General features: G+C 48.8%; 1 protein-coding gene across 2 annotated transcripts in view; it reads left to right on the plus strand.

Moving 5' to 3' along the window:
* LOC109886882 (cytochrome P450 4F3) overlaps nt 1-16,316 on the plus strand; it is a 28,461-nt gene extending 12,145 nt beyond the window's left edge. For both annotated transcript variants that reach the window (XM_031820963.1, XM_031820964.1), the window contains exons 7-13: nt 5,872-6,018; nt 6,181-6,389; nt 6,750-6,879; nt 8,175-8,308; nt 13,611-13,675; nt 13,791-13,873; nt 14,054-16,316. In XM_031820963.1, coding sequence (XP_031676823.1) covers nt 5,872-6,018; nt 6,181-6,389; nt 6,750-6,879; nt 8,175-8,308; nt 13,611-13,675; nt 13,791-13,873; nt 14,054-14,231 — 946 coding nt within the window. In that variant the 3' untranslated portion in view covers nt 14,232-16,316. The remainder of the gene's footprint in view (nt 1-5,871; nt 6,019-6,180; nt 6,390-6,749; nt 6,880-8,174; nt 8,309-13,610; nt 13,676-13,790; nt 13,874-14,053) is intronic.
* The last annotated feature ends 653 nt before the right edge of the window (nt 16,317-16,969 follow it).

Here is a 16,969-nt window from a genome sequence, read left to right on the forward strand (position 1 = left end):
TCTCTGATACTGAGACAAGAGTCCAGTAACCTTCTACCTCTGATACTGAGACAAGAGTCCAGTAACCTTCTATCTCTGATACTGAGACAAGAGTCCAGTAACCTTCTATCTCTGTTACTGACTGAGACAAGAGTCCAGTAACCTTCTCTCTCTGTTACTGACTGAGACAAGAGTCCAGTAACCTTCTATCTCTGTTACTGACTGAGACAAGAGTCCAGTAACCTTCTCTCTCTGTTACTGACTGAGACAAGAGTCCAGTAACCTTCTACCTCTGTTACTGACTGAGACAAGAGCCCAGTAACCTTCTATCTCTGTTACTGACTGAGACAAGAGTCCAGTAACCTTCTCTCTCTGTTACTGACTGAGACAAGAGTCCAGTAACCTTCTATCTCTGATACTGAGACAAGAGTCCAGTAACCTTCTATCTCTGTTACTGACTGAGACAAGAGTCCAGTAACCTTCTATCTCTGTTACTGACTGAGACAAGAGTCCAGTAACCTTCTATCTCTGTTACTGACTGAGACAAGAGTCCAGTAACCTTCTATCTCTGATACTGAGACAAGAGTCCAGTAACCTTCTATCTCTGTTACTGACTGAGACAAGAGTCCAGTAACCTTCTATCTCTGATACTGAGACAAGAGTCCAGTAACCTTCTATCTCTGTTACTGAGACAAGAGTCCAGTAACCTTCTATCTCTGATACTGACTGAGACAAGAGTCCAGTAACCTTCTATCTCTGATACTGACTGAGACAAGAGTCCAGTAACCTTCTATCTCTGATACTGAGACAAGAGTCCAGTAACCTTCTACCTCTGTTACTGACTGAGACAAGAGTCCAGTAACCTTCTACCTCTGATACTGAGACAAGAGTCCAGTAACCTTCTCTCTCTGTTACTGACTGAGACAAGAGTCCAGTAACCTTCTATCTCTGTTACTGACTGAGACAAGAGTCCAGTAACCTTCTCTCTCTGTTACTGACTGAGACAAGAGTCCAGTAACCTTCTATCTCTGTTACTGACTGAGACAAGAGTCCAGTAACCTTCTATCTCTGTTACTGACTGAGACAAGAGTCCAGTAACCTTCTCTCTCTGTTACTGACTGAGACAAGAGTCCAGTAACCTTCTCTCTCTGTTACTGACTGAGACAAGAGTCCAGTAACCTTCTACCTCTGATACTGAGACAAGAGTCCAGTAACCTTCTCTCTCTGTTACTGACTGAGACAAGAGTCCAGTAACCTTCTATCTCTGTTACTGACTGAGACAAGAGTCCAGTAACCTTCTACCTCTGATACTGACTGAGACAAGAGTCCAGTAACCTTCTACCTCTGTTACTGACTGAGACAAGAGTCCAGTAACCTTCTATCTCTGTTACTGACTGAGACAAGAGTCCAGTAACCTTCTACCTCTGATACTGAGACAAGAGTCCAGTAACCTTCTATCTCTGTTACTGACTGAGACAAGAGTCCAGTAACCTTCTACCTCTGTTACTGAGACAAGAGTCCAGTAACCTTCTCTCTCTGTTACTGACTGAGACAAGAGTCCAGTAACCTTCTCTCTCTGTTACTGACTGAGACAAGAGTCCAGTAACCTTCTACCTCTGATACTGACTGAGACAAGAGTCCAGTAACCTTCTACCTCTGTTACTGACTGAGACAAGAGTCCAGTAACCTTCTATCTCTGTTACTGACTGAGACAAGAGTCCAGTAACCTTCTCTCTCTGTTACTGACTGAGACAAGAGTCCAGTAACCTTCTATCTCTGATACTGAGACAAGAGTCCAGTAACCTTCTACCTCTGTTACTGACTGAGACAAGAGTCCAGTAACCTTCTACCTCTGATACTGACTGAGACAAGAGTCCAGTAACCTTCTACCTCTGTTACTGACTGAGACAAGAGTCCAGTAACCTTCTACCTCTGATACTGAGACAAGAGCCCAGTAACCTTCGACCTCTGATACTAACTGAGACAAGAGTCCAGTAACCTTCTACCTCTGTTACTGACTGAGACAAGAGTCCAGTAACCTTCTACCTCTGTTACTGACTGAGACAAGAGCCCAGTAACCTTCTACCTCTGTTACTGACTGAGACAAGAGTCCAGTAACCTTCTACCTCTGTTACTGACTGAGACAAGAGTCCAGTAACCTTCTATCTCTGTTACTGACTGAGACAAGAGCCCAGTAACCTTCTACCTCTGTTACTGACTGAGACAAGAGTCCAGTAACCTTCTACCTCTGTTACTGACTGAGACAAGAGCCCAGTAACCTTCTACCTCTGTTACTGACTGAGACAAGAGTCCAGTAACCTTCTACCTCTGATACTGAGACAAGAGTCCAGTAACCTTCTACCTCTGTTACTGACTGAGACAAGAGCCCAGTAACCTTCTACCTCTGTTACTGACTGAGACAAGAGTCCAGTAACCTTCTACCTCTGTTACTGACTGAGACAAGAGTCCAGTAACCTTCTATCTCTGATACTGACTGAGACAAGAGCCCAGTAACCTTCTACCTCTGTTACTGACTGAGACAAGAGTCCAGTAACCTTCTACCTCTGATACTGACTGAGATAAGAGCCCAGTAACCTTCTACCTCTGATACCGAGACAAGAGTCCAGTAACCTTCTACCTCTGATACTGACTGAGATAAGAGCCCAGTAACCTTCTACCTCTGATACTGACTGAAACAAGAGTCCAGTAACCTTCTACCTCTGATACTGACTGAAACAAGAGTCCAGTAACCTTCTACCTCTGTTACTGACTGAGACAAGAGTCCAGTAACCTTCTACCTCTGATACTGACTGAAACAAGAGTCCAGTAACCTTCTACCTCTGATACTGACTGAAACAAGAGTCCAGTAACCTTCTACCTCTGTTACTGACTGAGACAAGAGTCCAGTAACCTTCTACCTCTGATACTGACTGAAACAAGAGTCCAGTAACCTTCTACCTCTGTTACTGACTGAGACAAGAGTCCAGTAACCTTCTACCTCTGATACTGAGACAAGAGTCCAGTAACCTTCTACCTCTGATATTGACTGAAACAAGAGTCCAGTAACCTTCTACCTCTGTTACTGACTGAGACAAGAGTCCAGTAACCTTCTACCTCTGATACTGAGACAAGAGTCCAGTAACCTTCTACCTCTGATATTGACTGAAACAAGAGTCCAGTAACCTTCTACCTCTGTTACTGACTGAGACAAGTGTCCAGTAACCTTCTACCTCTGTTACTGACTGAGACAAGAGCCCAGTAACCTTCTACCTCTGATACTGAGACAAGAGCCCAGTAACCTTCTACCTCTGTTACTGACTGAGACAAGAGTCCAGTAACCTTCTACCTCTGATACTGAGACAAGAGCCTAGTAACCTTCTACCTCTGTTACTGACTAAGACAAGAGTCCAGTAAACTTCTACCTCTGTTACTGACTGAGACAAGAGCCCAGTAACCTTCTACCTGTGATACTGACTGAGACAAGAGCCCAGTAACCTTCTACCTCTGATACTGAGACAAGAGCCTAGTAACCTTCTACCTCTGTTACTGACTAAGACAAGAGTCCAGTAACCTTCTACCTCTGTTACTGACTGAGACAAGAGCCCAGTAACCTTCTACCTGTGATACTGACTGAGACAAGAGCCCAGTAACCTTCTACCTCTGATACTGACTGAGACAAGAGTCCAGTAACCTTCTACCTCTGATACTGAGACAAGAGTCCAGTAACCTTCTACCTCTGATACTGAGACAAGAGCCCAGTAACCTTCTACCTCTGATACTGACTGAGACAAGTCCAGTAACCTTCTACCTCTGATACTGAGACAAGAGCCCAGTAACCTTCTACCTCTGATACTGAGACAAGAGTCCAGTAACCTTCTACCTCTGATACTGAGACAAGAGTCCAGTAACCATAGTCCCCTCCACCCTCCCTCCTCTATGTAACTCTGTCTCCATCCTCCCTCCTCTATCTAACCCTGTCTCCATCCTCCCTCCTCTATCTAACCCTGTCTCCATCCTCCCTCCTCTATCTAACCCTGTCTCCATCCTCCCTCCTCTATCTAACCCTGTCTCCATCCTCCTTCCTCTATCTAACCCTGTCTCCCATCCTCCCTCCTCTATCTAACCCTGTCTCCAACCTCCCTCCTCTATCTAACCCTGTCTCCATCCTCCCTCCTATCTAACCCTGTCTCCATCCTCCCTCCTATCTAACCCTGTCTCCATCCTCCCCCCTATCTAACCCTGTCTCCATCCTCCCTCCTATCTAACCCTGTCTCCATCCTCCCTCCTCTATCTAACCCTGTCTCCTCCCTCCTCTATCTAACCCTGTCTCCATCCTCCCTCCTCTATCTAACCCTGTCTCCATCCTCCCTCCTCTATCTAACCCTGTCTCCATCCTCCCTCCTTTATCTAACCCTGTCTCCTCCCTCCTCTAACTAACCCTGTCTCCTCCCTCCTCTATCTAACCCTGTCTCCATCCTCCCTCCTATCTAACCCTGTCTCCATCCTCCCTCCTCTATCTAACCCTGTCTCCTCCCTCCTCTATCTAACCCTGTCTCCTCCCTCCTCTATCTAACCCTGTCTCCATCCTCCCTCCTCTATGTAACCCTGTCTCCATCCTCCCTCCTCTATGTAACCCTGTCTCCATCCTCCCTGCTATATCTAACCCTGTCTCATCCTCCCTCCTCTATCTAACCCTGTCTCCATCCTCCCTCCTCTATGTAACCCTGTGTCCTCCCTCCTCTATCTAACCCTGTCTCCATCCTCCCTCCTCTATCTAACCCTGTCTCCATCCTCCCTCCTCTATCTAACCCTGTCTCCATCCTCCCTCCTCTATCTAACCCTGTCTCCATCCTCCCTCCTCTATCTAACCCTGTCTCATCCTCCCTCCTCTATCTAACCCTGTCTCCATCCTCCCTCCTCTATCTAACCCTGTCTCATCCTCCCTCCTCTATCTAACCCTGTCTCCATCCTCCCTCCTCTATGTAACCCTGTCTCCTCCCTCCTCTATCTAACCCTGTCTCCATCCTCCCTCCTCTATCTAACTCTGTCTCCATCCTCCCTCCTCTATCTAACCCTGTCTCCATCCTCCCTCCTCTATGTAACCCTGTCTCCATCCTCCTCTATCTAACCCTGTCTCCATCCTCCCTCCTCTATCTAACCCTGTCTCCTCCCTCCTCTATCTAACCCTGTCTCCTCCCTCCTCTATGTAACCCTGTCTCCTCCCTCCTCTATCTAACCCTGTCTCCTCCCTCCTCTATGTAACCCTGTCTCCTCCCTCCTCTATGTAACCCTGTCTCCTCCCTCCTCTATCTAACCCTGTCTCCTCCCTCCTCTATGTAACCCTGTCTCCTCCCTCCTCTATGTAACCCTGTCTCCTCCCTCCTCTATCTAACCCTGTCTCCTCCCTCCTCTATGTAACCCTGTCTCCTCCCTCCTCTATGTAACCCTGTCTCCTCCCTCCTCTATGTAACCCTGTCTCCTCCCTCCTCTATCTAACCCTGTCTCCTCCCTCCTCTATGTAACCCTGTCTCCTCCCTCCTCTATCTAACCCTGTCTCCTCCCTCCTCTATGTAACCCTGTCTCCTCCCTCCTCTATGTAACCCTGTCTCCTCCCTCCTCTATCTAACCCTGTCTCCTCCCTCCTCTATGTAACCCTGTCTCCTCCCTCCTCTATCTAACCCTGTCTCCTCCCTCCTCTATGTAACCCTGTCTCCTCCCTCCTCTATGTAACCCTGTCTCCTCCCTCCTCTATCTAACCCTGTCTCCTCCCTCCTCTATGTAACCCTGTCTCCTCCCTCCTCTATGTAACCCTGTCTCCTCCCTCCTCTATGTAACCCTGTCTCCTCCCTCCTCTATCTAACTCTGTCTGATGGCTCCTTTCCTTTCGTCCAGGAGTTCCAGTGAGTACATAGCAGCCATATTTGAGCTGAGTACCTTGGTGATCGAGCGGAGAGGACGTATCCTGCACCACTGGGACTGTCTGTACTGGAGGTCCCCAGAGGGACAGCGCTTCAAACAGGCCTGTAGTGTAGTACACGGGTAAGAAGATTGGCTGAACATTTCTCTGAAATTCCAAGGTTTTCTGAAATTCCTTTTGGGAGATACCTGGAAGCTGGAAATCCAAGATTCCTCCAAACAGGATTTCTGGAATACTTTGGAATTTTCAGGAAGTAACTCAAGTTCTTACAACCCTATACACAGGTTCACCAGGACTGTTGTCCAGGAGCGCAGAGCACAGCTTCTCCACCGGGGGGAGCCAGAGAGCCACACTGACACCACAGGAGGGGAGGAGAAGAAGAAGAAAAGAGTAGCAGACTTCATTGATTTGTTACTGCTGTCAAAGGATGAGGATGGTCATGGTCTCACAGATGAGGAGATAAAAGCAGAGGCAGACACTTTCATGTTTGGAGGTGATCCTCGAGTGTTCAGATCCACCATATCCTCTACTGTATTTACCCTGGCAGTATATCCTATCATAAACTACTGTATTTACCCTGGCAGTATATCCTATCATAAACTACTGTATTTACCCTGGCAGTATATCCTATCATAAACTACTGTATTTACCCTGGCAGTATATCCTATCATAAACTACTGTAATTACCCTGGCAGTATATCCTATCATAAACTACTGTATTTACCCTGGCAGTATATCCTATCATAAACTACTATATTTACCCTGGCAGTATATCCTATCATAAACTACTGTAATTACCCTGGCAGTATATTCTATCATAAATCAATTTATTTGAGACTTTATTCTCTCTCAGGTCATGACACCACGGCCAGCGGGATCAGCTGGGTTCTGTATAACCTGTCTCAGCATCAGGACTACCAGGACCGCTGTAGAGCCGAGGTCAACGACCTGCTACAAGACCGAAAGACAGATGACTTAGACTGGTCAGCACCTGTCTGTCTGTCTGTCCGTCTGTCTGTCTGTCTGTCTGTCTGTCTGTCTGTCTGTCCGTCCGTCCGTCCGTCCGTCCGTCCGTCCGTCCGTCCGTCCGTCCGTCCGTCCGTCCGTCCGTCTGTCTGTCTGTCTGTCTGTCTGTCTGTCTGTCTGTCTGCTTGCCTGTCTGTCTTTGTTTCTGTTGTTTCTGTCATACCACAGGGTGATGGGAGGGGGACGGGTCATACCACAGGGTGAGGGCAGGGGGACGGGTCATACCACAGGGTGAGGGCAGGGGGACGGGTCATACCACAGGGTGAGGGGAGGGGGACGGGTCATACCACAGGGTGAGGGGAGGGGGACGGGTCATACCACAGGGTGAGGGCAGGGGGACGGGTCATACCACAGGGTGAGGGCAGGGGGACGGGTCATACCACAGGGTGAGGGCAGGGGGACGGGTCATACCACAGGGTGAGGACAGGGGGACGGGTCATACCACAGGGTGAGGGGGATGGGACGGGTCATACCACAGGGTGAGGGCAGGGGCACGGTTCATACTACAGGGCAAGGGGAAGGGGGATGGGTCATACCACAGGGCGAGGGGAGGGGGACGGTTGATACCACAGGCCTTTCTCAAATAGGTCACATTTGTAATAATGAAAAGTTCCATCCTCTCTTCATCTCAACATGGCAGGATCTCTGTGGGCCAAGACACTCAAAACCACAGAGAGGATACCACTTTAATAAGATGAGTCTGGGGATCTCTGTGGGCCAAGACACTCAAAACCACAGAGAGGATACCACTTTAATAAGAGTAGTCTGGGGATCTCTGTGGGCCAAGACACTCAAAACCACAGAGAGGATACCATGTTAATAAGAGTAGTCTGGGGATCTCTGTGGGCCAAGACACTCAAAACCACAGAGAGGATACCACTTTAATAAGATGAGTCTGGGGATCTCTGTGGGCCAAGACACTCAAAACCACAGAGAGGATACCACGTTAATAAGAGTAGTCTTGGATCTCTGTGGGCCAAGACACTCAAAACCACAGAGAGGATACCACGTTAATAAGAGTAGTCTTGGATCTCTGTGGGCCAAGACACTCAAAACCACAGAGAGGATACCACTTTAATAAGATGAGTCTGGGGATCTCTGTGGGCCAAGACACTCAAAACCACAGAAAGGATACCACTTTAATAAGAGTAGTCTGGGGATCTCTGTGGGCTAAGACTCTCAAAACAGACCAGTCCTTTCTGTATGTGTGAATGATCCATAAAAGAATGACTGGTGTGTTGTGTTTCTGCAGGGAGGACCTGAGCAGCCTCCCCTTCACCACCATGTGTATTAAAGAGTCTCTGAGACTGCACTCCCCCGTGTCTGCTGTCACCAGACGATACACGAAGGACATGACGGTGCCAGGTGGACGGGTCATACCACAGGGTGAGGGGGACGGGTTATACCACAGGGTGAGGGGGACGGGTTATACCACAGGGTGAGGGGGACGGGTCATACCAAAGGGTGAGGGGGATGGGTCATACCACAGGGTGAGGGCAGGGGGATGGGTCATACCACAGGGTGAGGGGGATGGGTCGTACCACAGGGTGAGGGGGATGGAACGGGTCATACCACAGGGTGAGGGGGATGGGTCGTACCACAGAGTGAGGGGGATGGGTCGTACCACAGGGTGAGGGGGACAGGTCATACCACAGGGTGAGGGGGACAGGTCATACTACAGGATGAGGGGGACGGGTCATACCACAGGGTGAGGGGACGGGTCATACCACAGGGTGAGGGGGACGGGTCATACCACAGTGTGAGGGGGACGGGTCATACCACAGGGTGAGGGGGACGGGTCATACCACAGGGTGAGGGGGACGGGTCATACCACAGGGTGAGGGGGACAGGTCATACCACAGGGTGAGGGGGACGGGTCATACTACAGGATGAGGGGGACAGGTCATACCACAGGGTGAGGGGGACAGGTCATACTACAGGATGAGGGGGACGGGTCATACCACAGGGTGAGGAGGACGGGTCATACCACAGGGTGAGGGGAGGGGGATGGGTCATACCACAGGGTGAGGGGAGGGGGATGGGTCATACCACAGGGTAAGGGGACGGGTCATACCACAGGGTGAGGGGGACGGGTCATACCACAGGGTGAGGGGAGGGGGACGGGTCATACCACAGGGTGAGGGGGACAGGTCATACCACAGGGTGAGGGGGACAGGTCATACTACAGGATGAGGGGGACGGGTCATACCACAGGGTGAGGAGGACGGGTCATACCACAGGGTGAGGGGAGGGGGACGGGTCATACCACAGGGTGAGGAGGACGGGTCATACCACAGGGTGAGGGGAGGGGGACGGGTCATACCACAGGGTGAGGGGGACAGGTCATTCCACAGGGTGAGGGGGACGGGTCGTACCACAGGGTGAGGGGACGGGTCATACCACAGGGTGAGGGGAACGGGTCGTACCACAGGGTGAGGGGAACGGGTCATACCACAGGGTGAGGGGGACGGGTCGTACCACAGGGTGAGGGGGACAGGTCATACCACAGGGTGAGGGGACGGGTCGTACCACAGGGTGAGGTGGACGGGTCGTACCACAGGGTGAGGGGAACGGGTCATACCACAGGGTGAGGGGGACGGGTCGTACCACAGGGTGAGGGGACGGGTCGTACCACAGGGTGAGGGGACGGGTCGTACCACAGGGTGAGGGGACGGGTCATACCACAGGGTGTATTTGGGAATATTTGCATATTTAAATCCATTAACAGAAAGGGGAGGAACAGAGCTGCAACCACCAAACACTTTCTCAGTCTCCCCTACCTGCTCTGTCTAGACTACCTGCTCTGTCTACCCTACCTGCTCTGTCTAGACTACCTGCTCTGTCTAGACTACCTGCTCTGTCTAGACTACCTGCTCTGTCTCCCCTACCTGCTCTGTCTAGACTACCTGCTCTGTCTAGACTACCTGCTCTGTCTACCCTACCTGCTCTGTCTAGACTACCTGCTCTGTCTAGACTACCTGCTCTGTCTAGACTACCTGCTCTGTCTACCCTACCTGCTCTGTCTAGACTACCTGCTCTGTCTAGACTACCTGCTCTGTCTCCCCTACCTGCTCTGTCTAGACTACCTGCTCTGTCTAGACTACCTGCTCTGTCTAGACTGCCTGCTCAGTCTCCCCTACCTGCTCTGTCTAGACTACCTGCTCTGTCTAGACTACCTGCTCTGTCTCCCCTACCTGCTCTGTCTAGACTACCTGCTCTGTCTAGACTACCTGCTCTGTCTAGACTGCCTGCTCAGTCTCCCCTACCTGCTCTGTCTAGACCACCTGCTCTGTCTAGACTACCTGCTCTGTCTAGACTACCTGCTCTGTCTACCCTACCTGCTCTGTCTAGACTACCTGCTCTGTCTAGACTACCTGCTCTGTCTAGACTACCTGCTCTGTCTAGACTACCTGCTCTGTCTAGACTACCTGCTCTGTCTACCCTACCTGCTCTGTCTAGACTACCTGCTCTGTCTAGACTACATGCTCTGTCTAGACTACCTGCTCTGTCTACCCTACCTGCTCTGTCTACCCTACCTGCTCTGTCTAGACTACCTGCTCTGTCTAGACTACCTGCTCTGTCTAGACTACCTGCTCTGTCTACCCTACCTGCTCTGTCTAGACTACCTGCTCTGTCTAGACTACATGCTCTGTCTAGACTACCTGCTCTGTCTACCCTACCTGCTCTGTCTACCCTACCTGCTCTGTCTAGACTACCTGCTCTGTCTAGACTACCTGCTCTGTCTAGACTACCTGCTCTGTCTACCCTACCTGCTCTGTCTAGACTACCTGCTCTGTCTAGACTACCTGCTCTGTCTACCCTACCTGCTCTGTCTAGACTACCTGCTCTGTCTAGACTACCTGCTCTGTCTAGACTACCTGCTCTGTCTACCCTAACTGCTCTGTCTAGACTACCTGCTCTGTCTAGACTACCTGCTCTGTCTAGACTACCTGCTCTGTCTAGACTACCTGCTCTGTCTACCCTACCTGCTCTGTCTACCCTACCTGCTCTGTCTAGACTACCTGCTCTGTCTACCCTGCCTGCTCTGTCTAGACTACCTGCTCTGTCTAGACTACCTGCTCTGTCTAGACTACCTGCTCTGTCTCCCCTACCTGCTCTGTCTAGACTACCTGCTCTGTCTCCCCTACCTGCTCTGTCTAGACTACCTGCTCTGTCTAGACTACCTGCTCTGTCTACCCTACCTGCTCTGTCTAGACTACCTGCTCTGTCTAGACTACCTGCTCTGTCTACCCTACCTGCTCTGTCTAGACTACCTGCTCTGTCTAGACTACCTGCTCTGTCTAGACTGCCTGCTCTGTCTACCCTACCTGCTCTGTCTAGACTACCTGCTCTGTCTAGACTACCTGCTCTGTCTCCCCTACCTGCTCTGTCTAGACTACCTGCTCTGTCTAGACTAACTGCTCTGTCTAGACTACCTGCTCTGTCTAGACTACATGCTCTGTCTAGACTACCTGCTCTGTCTAGACGACCTGCTCTGTCTACCCTGCCTGCTCTGTCTAGACTACCTGCTCTGTCTAGACTACCTGCTCTGTCTAGACTACCTGCTCTGTCTAGACGACCTGCTCTGTCTACCCTGCCTGCTCTGTCTAGACTCCCTGCTCTGTCTAGACTACCTGCTCTGTCTAGACTACCTGCTCTGTCTAGACGACCTGCTCTGTCTACCCTGCCTGCTCTGTCTAGACTACCTGCTCTGTCTAGACTACCTGCTCTGTCTAGACTACCTGCTCTGTCTAGACTACCTGCTCTGTCTACCCTACCTGCTCTGTCTAGACTACCTGCTCTGTCTAGACTACATGCTCTGTCTAGACTACCTGCTCTGTCTACCCTACCTGCTCTGTCTACCCTACCTGCTCTGTCTAGACTACCTGCTCTGTCTAGACTACCTGCTCTGTCTAGACTACCTGCTCTGTCTACCCTACCTGCTCTGTCTAGACTACCTGCTCTGTCTAGACTACATGCTCTGTCTAGACTACCTGCTCTGTCTACCCTACCTGCTCTGTCTACCCTACCTGCTCTGTCTAGACTACCTGCTCTGTCTAGACTACCTGCTCTGTCTAGACTACCTGCTCTGTCTACCCTACCTGCTCTGTCTAGACTACCTGCTCTGTCTAGACTACCTGCTCTGTCTACCCTACCTGCTCTGTCTAGACTACCTGCTCTGTCTCCCCTACCTGCTCTGTCTAGACTACATGCTCTGTCTAGACTACCTGCTCTGTCTAGACGACCTGCTCTGTCTACCCTGCCTGCTCTGTCTAGACTACCTGCTCTGTCTAGACTACCTGCTCTGTCTAGACTACCTGCTCTGTCTAGACGACCTGCTCTGTCTACCCTGCCTGCTCTGTCTAGACTCCCTGCTCTGTCTAGACTACCTGCTCTGTCTAGACTACCTGCTCTGTCTAGACGACCTGCTCTGTCTACCCTGCCTGCTCTGTCTAGACTACCTGCTCTGTCTAGACTACCTGCTCTGTCTAGACTACCTGCTCTGTCTAGACTACCTGCTCTGTCTACCCTACCTGCTCTGTCTAGACTACCTGCTCTGTCTAGACTACATGCTCTGTCTAGACTACCTGCTCTGTCTACCCTACCTGCTCTGTCTACCCTACCTGCTCTGTCTAGACTACCTGCTCTGTCTAGACTACCTGCTCTGTCTACCCTACCTGCTCTGTCTAGACTACCTGCTCTGTCTAGACTACATGCTCTGTCTAGACTACCTGCTCTGTCTACCCTACCTGCTCTGTCTACCCTACCTGCTCTGTCTAGACTACCTGCTCTGTCTAGACTACCTGCTCTGTCTACCCTACCTGCTCTGTCTAGACTACCTGCTCTGTCTAGACTACCTGCTCTGTCTAGACTACCTGCTCTGTCTACCCTACCTGCTCTGTCTACCCTACCTGCTCTGTCTAGACTACCTGCTCTGTCTACCCTGCCTGCTCTGTCTAGACTACCTGCTCTGTCTAGACTACCTGCTCTGTCTCCCCTACCTGCTCTGTCTAGACTACCTGCTCTGTCTAGACTACCTGCTCTGTCTAGACTACCTGCTCTGTCTACCCTGCCTGACTTTACTCATTCAAGGGTTTTTCTTTATTTTTTTTTACAATTTTCTACATTGTAGAATAAGAGTGAAGACATCAACACTATGAAATAACACATATGGAATCATGTAGAAGTGTTAAACAAATCAAAATATATTTTATATTTGAGTTTCTTCAAAGTTGCCTTGATGACAGTTTTGCACACGCTTGGCATTCTCTCAACCAGCTTCATGAGCTAGTCACCTGGAATGCATTTAAATTAACAGGTGTTCCTTGTAAAAAATGTATTTGTGGAATTTCTTTCCTTTTCAGCCAATCAGTTGTGTTGTGACAAGGTAAGGGTGGCATACAGAAGATAGGCCTATTTGGTAAAAGACCAAGTCCATATTAAGGCAAGAACAGCTCAAATATACAAAGAGAAAAACCCCGGAATGAGTAGGTGTGTCCAAACTTTTGACTGGTACTGTACGTGTGGAGACGGTGCGTTAAATCCCTGACGAAGCTTTAGCGTTCTTATAGACTAAACGGAAAGGCAATGTAAACACAGGAAATAGATAGCTGAAGAAGACAGATCTTCAGGTGGGCGGAGCCTGTGCGTTTCTAATACTAATGTCTAATGTCTTTTCCCACCTCAGGTAGCATCTGTCTGGTGAGCATCTATGGGACCCATCACAACCCTGAGATCTGGCCTGACCCAGACGTTAGTACAGTTTACTCCATCGACACTCAGGGCTCTGACGAGCTCCTTAATATCCTCTCACAGTGCCGCTGACAGTCACTTTAGTCTGATGGCATTTCACTCTTCTTCTCTCCAGGTCTACAACCCCATGCGCTTCGACCCTGAGAACTCAAAGGACCGTTCATCCCATGCCTTCATACCTTTCTCTTCAGGACCTAGGTGTGGATTCTAATTGACATTATCTTTATACACATTAGCATCACAGCCCAGGCATAACATAGCCTAATGTTTAGAACCTGTTCCCTGATCCGTTTGTGCATGGCATGACAGTACAAACAGATCCGGAGACCAGGCTATGATGATACAGTATCAACCATCACCGATCATTCTGTGCTATAGGAACTGTATAGGTCAGAAGTTTGCCATGGCGGAGCTGCGTGTGGTGGTGGCGCTGACCTTGAGGAGGTTCCGTTTGACCCCAGGGGGGGTGGAGGTGAGGAGGCTACCCCAGCTGGTTCTCAGAGCCGAGGGGGGGCTGTGGCTGACGCTGGAGACCCTAGACGCCCCCCAGGACTAACCCCTGAACTCCTCTCTCCTTTATGGATCAGACATAGAGAAAACTGATTTTATGATTTTACTGTATAAACATACGCTGAGTATACGAAACGTTAAGAACACCTTAACACAGTAAAATACATAGGCCTAAAGCCTACAAATAAACAAGAATACATAGGCCTAAAGCCTACAAATAAACAATAGAATACATAGGCCTAAAGCTGAAAAAATGAAAATAGCAAAATATCCTGATGAAAATGCAGGTTCTCATGAATCGCCTCCCTTTCCATCTGTCTTGACTTGAACCAGGACAGAGAAACCACATACTCTCAATGCTCTCTCAGATGGATATAAAATTAACCCCTTACTTGTTGTTTCTCACAAGTGTATCAGGTTGTAAACTCTGCAAACAACGTTTTTCCACTCCGGGAAGGAGAACAGTAAATTACTGTAAATACATGCATTAACAGAAATGTAACCAAATGACGGGATAAACGGTACATCTACTATGCCTACTGGTTACATATATGATGGAGAATTGAACAAAACAAACAATCGAAGAGCAAACAATTCACAACAATGAATGTGCAATAATTGTCAGGAGACCGCAGGGGGAACATTCTGGAGAGAGACGCCCATATCTTCGCGACACATCCCTCCCCTACTTCTTGTTGCAACATTTTTAAATTAGTCTCGAGAAACATTATCTTCACACATTTTTAGATGTTTTTCACTGATAGCCACAACTCAATAATCAGCGAGGTCTATTGCCATGCGCGCTCGCCAAATTGCTGGTTTCCCAAATAGGAATAGGCAAACAATCCATAGCTATTTTTATTTAACTAGTTAAGAACAAAATCTTATTTACAATGACGGCCTAGGAACAGTGAGTTAACTGCCTTGTTCAGAGGCAGAACAACAGATGTTTACCTTGTCAGCTCTGGGGATTCGATCGAGCAACTTTTCGGTTACTAGTCCAACGCTCTACCCCCCAGGCTACCTGCCGTTTAGCTCTCTGGTAAAGTATTCAGAATTATTATATTTGGGGGGAACAATCTGTCGATGTGCCCTTGAGCAAGGCACTTAACTCAAGTCACTCTGGATAAGAGCGTCTGCTAAAGTGTGAAATGGGTCAGCATCCCTGTAGATGTAGAGTCCATGCACAAACATCTGAAGCTGTTCTGAGGGCAAAAGGGGGAGGTGCAACTCAATATCAGGAAGAGGGTGTTCCTAATGTTTTGTCCGCTCAGTGTATGTCAGATGTATTAGAACATAAATACACATAGAAACATCTCAATGCACGGTGGATGTAGGTCGGCCTACTGGATGTATGTGAACATAAATACACATAGAAACATCTCAATGCACGGTGAATGTAGGTCGGCCTACTGAATGTATGTGAACATAAATACACATAGAAACATCTCAATGCACGGTGGATGTAGGTCGGCCTACTGGATGTATGTGAACATAAATACACATAGAAACATCTCAATGCACGGTGAATGTAGGTCGGCCTACTGAATGTATGTGAACATAAATACACATAGAAACATCTCAATGCACGGTGGATGTAGGTCGGCCTACTGGATGTATGTGAACATAAATACACATAGAAACATCTCAATGCACGGTGAATGTAGGTCGGCCTACTGGATGTATGTGAACATAAATACACATAGAAACATCTCAATGCACGGTGGATGTAGGTCGGCCTACTGGATGTATGTGAACATAAATACACATAGAAACATCTCAATGCATGGTGGATGTAGGTCGGCCTACTGGATGTATGTGAACATAAATACACATAGAAACATCTCAATGCACGGTGAATGTAGGTCGGCCTACTGAATGTATGTGAACATAAATACACATAGAAACATCTCAATGCACGGTGAATGTAGGTCGGCCTACTGAATGTATGTGAACATAAATTCATTAAGTACTTTTCACCTGAATTGTTAATGTGATTTTTGTAAGCTATTTTTTTTTCCCAGTGTGAGTGCATTGTTATTTTGAGATTCAATAAACATAGCCTTGATGAGTACTGTGCTAATATGTGAACCAGAAGCCTCTGCTCTGATCTGGCTTTACTCTTTTTGAATAAGAGATTTCCCTCCTTGAATAAGTTGTCCAATATACCAGGTATTTGCCAGTGTTACATGATACAATTACAGTGTCAATGGCAGTTTACCAGGGAGAGCTATGGGTAGAAATGGGCTGCAGAGCACATATCTCAACCCAAACACTCTCATCAACACAGAGGTGGATACTGGGGCGGCTGGTAGCCTAGTGGTTAGAGCAGGTAGCCTAGTGGTTAGAGCAGGTAGCCTAGTGGTTAGAGCCAGGTAGCCTAGTGGTTAGAGCAAGTAGCCTAGTGGTTAGAGCAGGTAGCCTAGTGGTTAGAGCAGGTAGCCTAGTGGTTAGAGCAGGTAGCCTAGTGGTTAGAGAAGGTAGCCTAGTGGTTAGAGAAGGTAGCCTAGTGGTTAGAGCAGGTAGCCTAGTGGTTAGAGCAGGTAGCCTAGTGGTTAGAGCAGGTAGCCTAGTGGTTAGAGCAGATAGCCTAGTGGTTAGATCAGGTAGCCTAGTGGTTAGAGCAGGTAGCCTAGTGGTTAGAGCAGGTAGCCTAGTGGTTAGAGAAGGTAGCCTAGTGGTTAGATCAGGTAGCCTAGTGGTTAGAGCAGGTAGCCTAGTGGTTAGATCAGGTAGCCTAGTGGTTAGAGCAGGTAGCCTAGTGGTTAGAGCAGGTAGCCTAGT

This window comes from Oncorhynchus kisutch, unplaced genomic scaffold, assembly GCF_002021735.2.
Source record: "Oncorhynchus kisutch isolate 150728-3 unplaced genomic scaffold, Okis_V2 scaffold3805, whole genome shotgun sequence".
Classification (NCBI taxonomy): domain Eukaryota; kingdom Metazoa; phylum Chordata; class Actinopteri; order Salmoniformes; family Salmonidae; genus Oncorhynchus; species Oncorhynchus kisutch.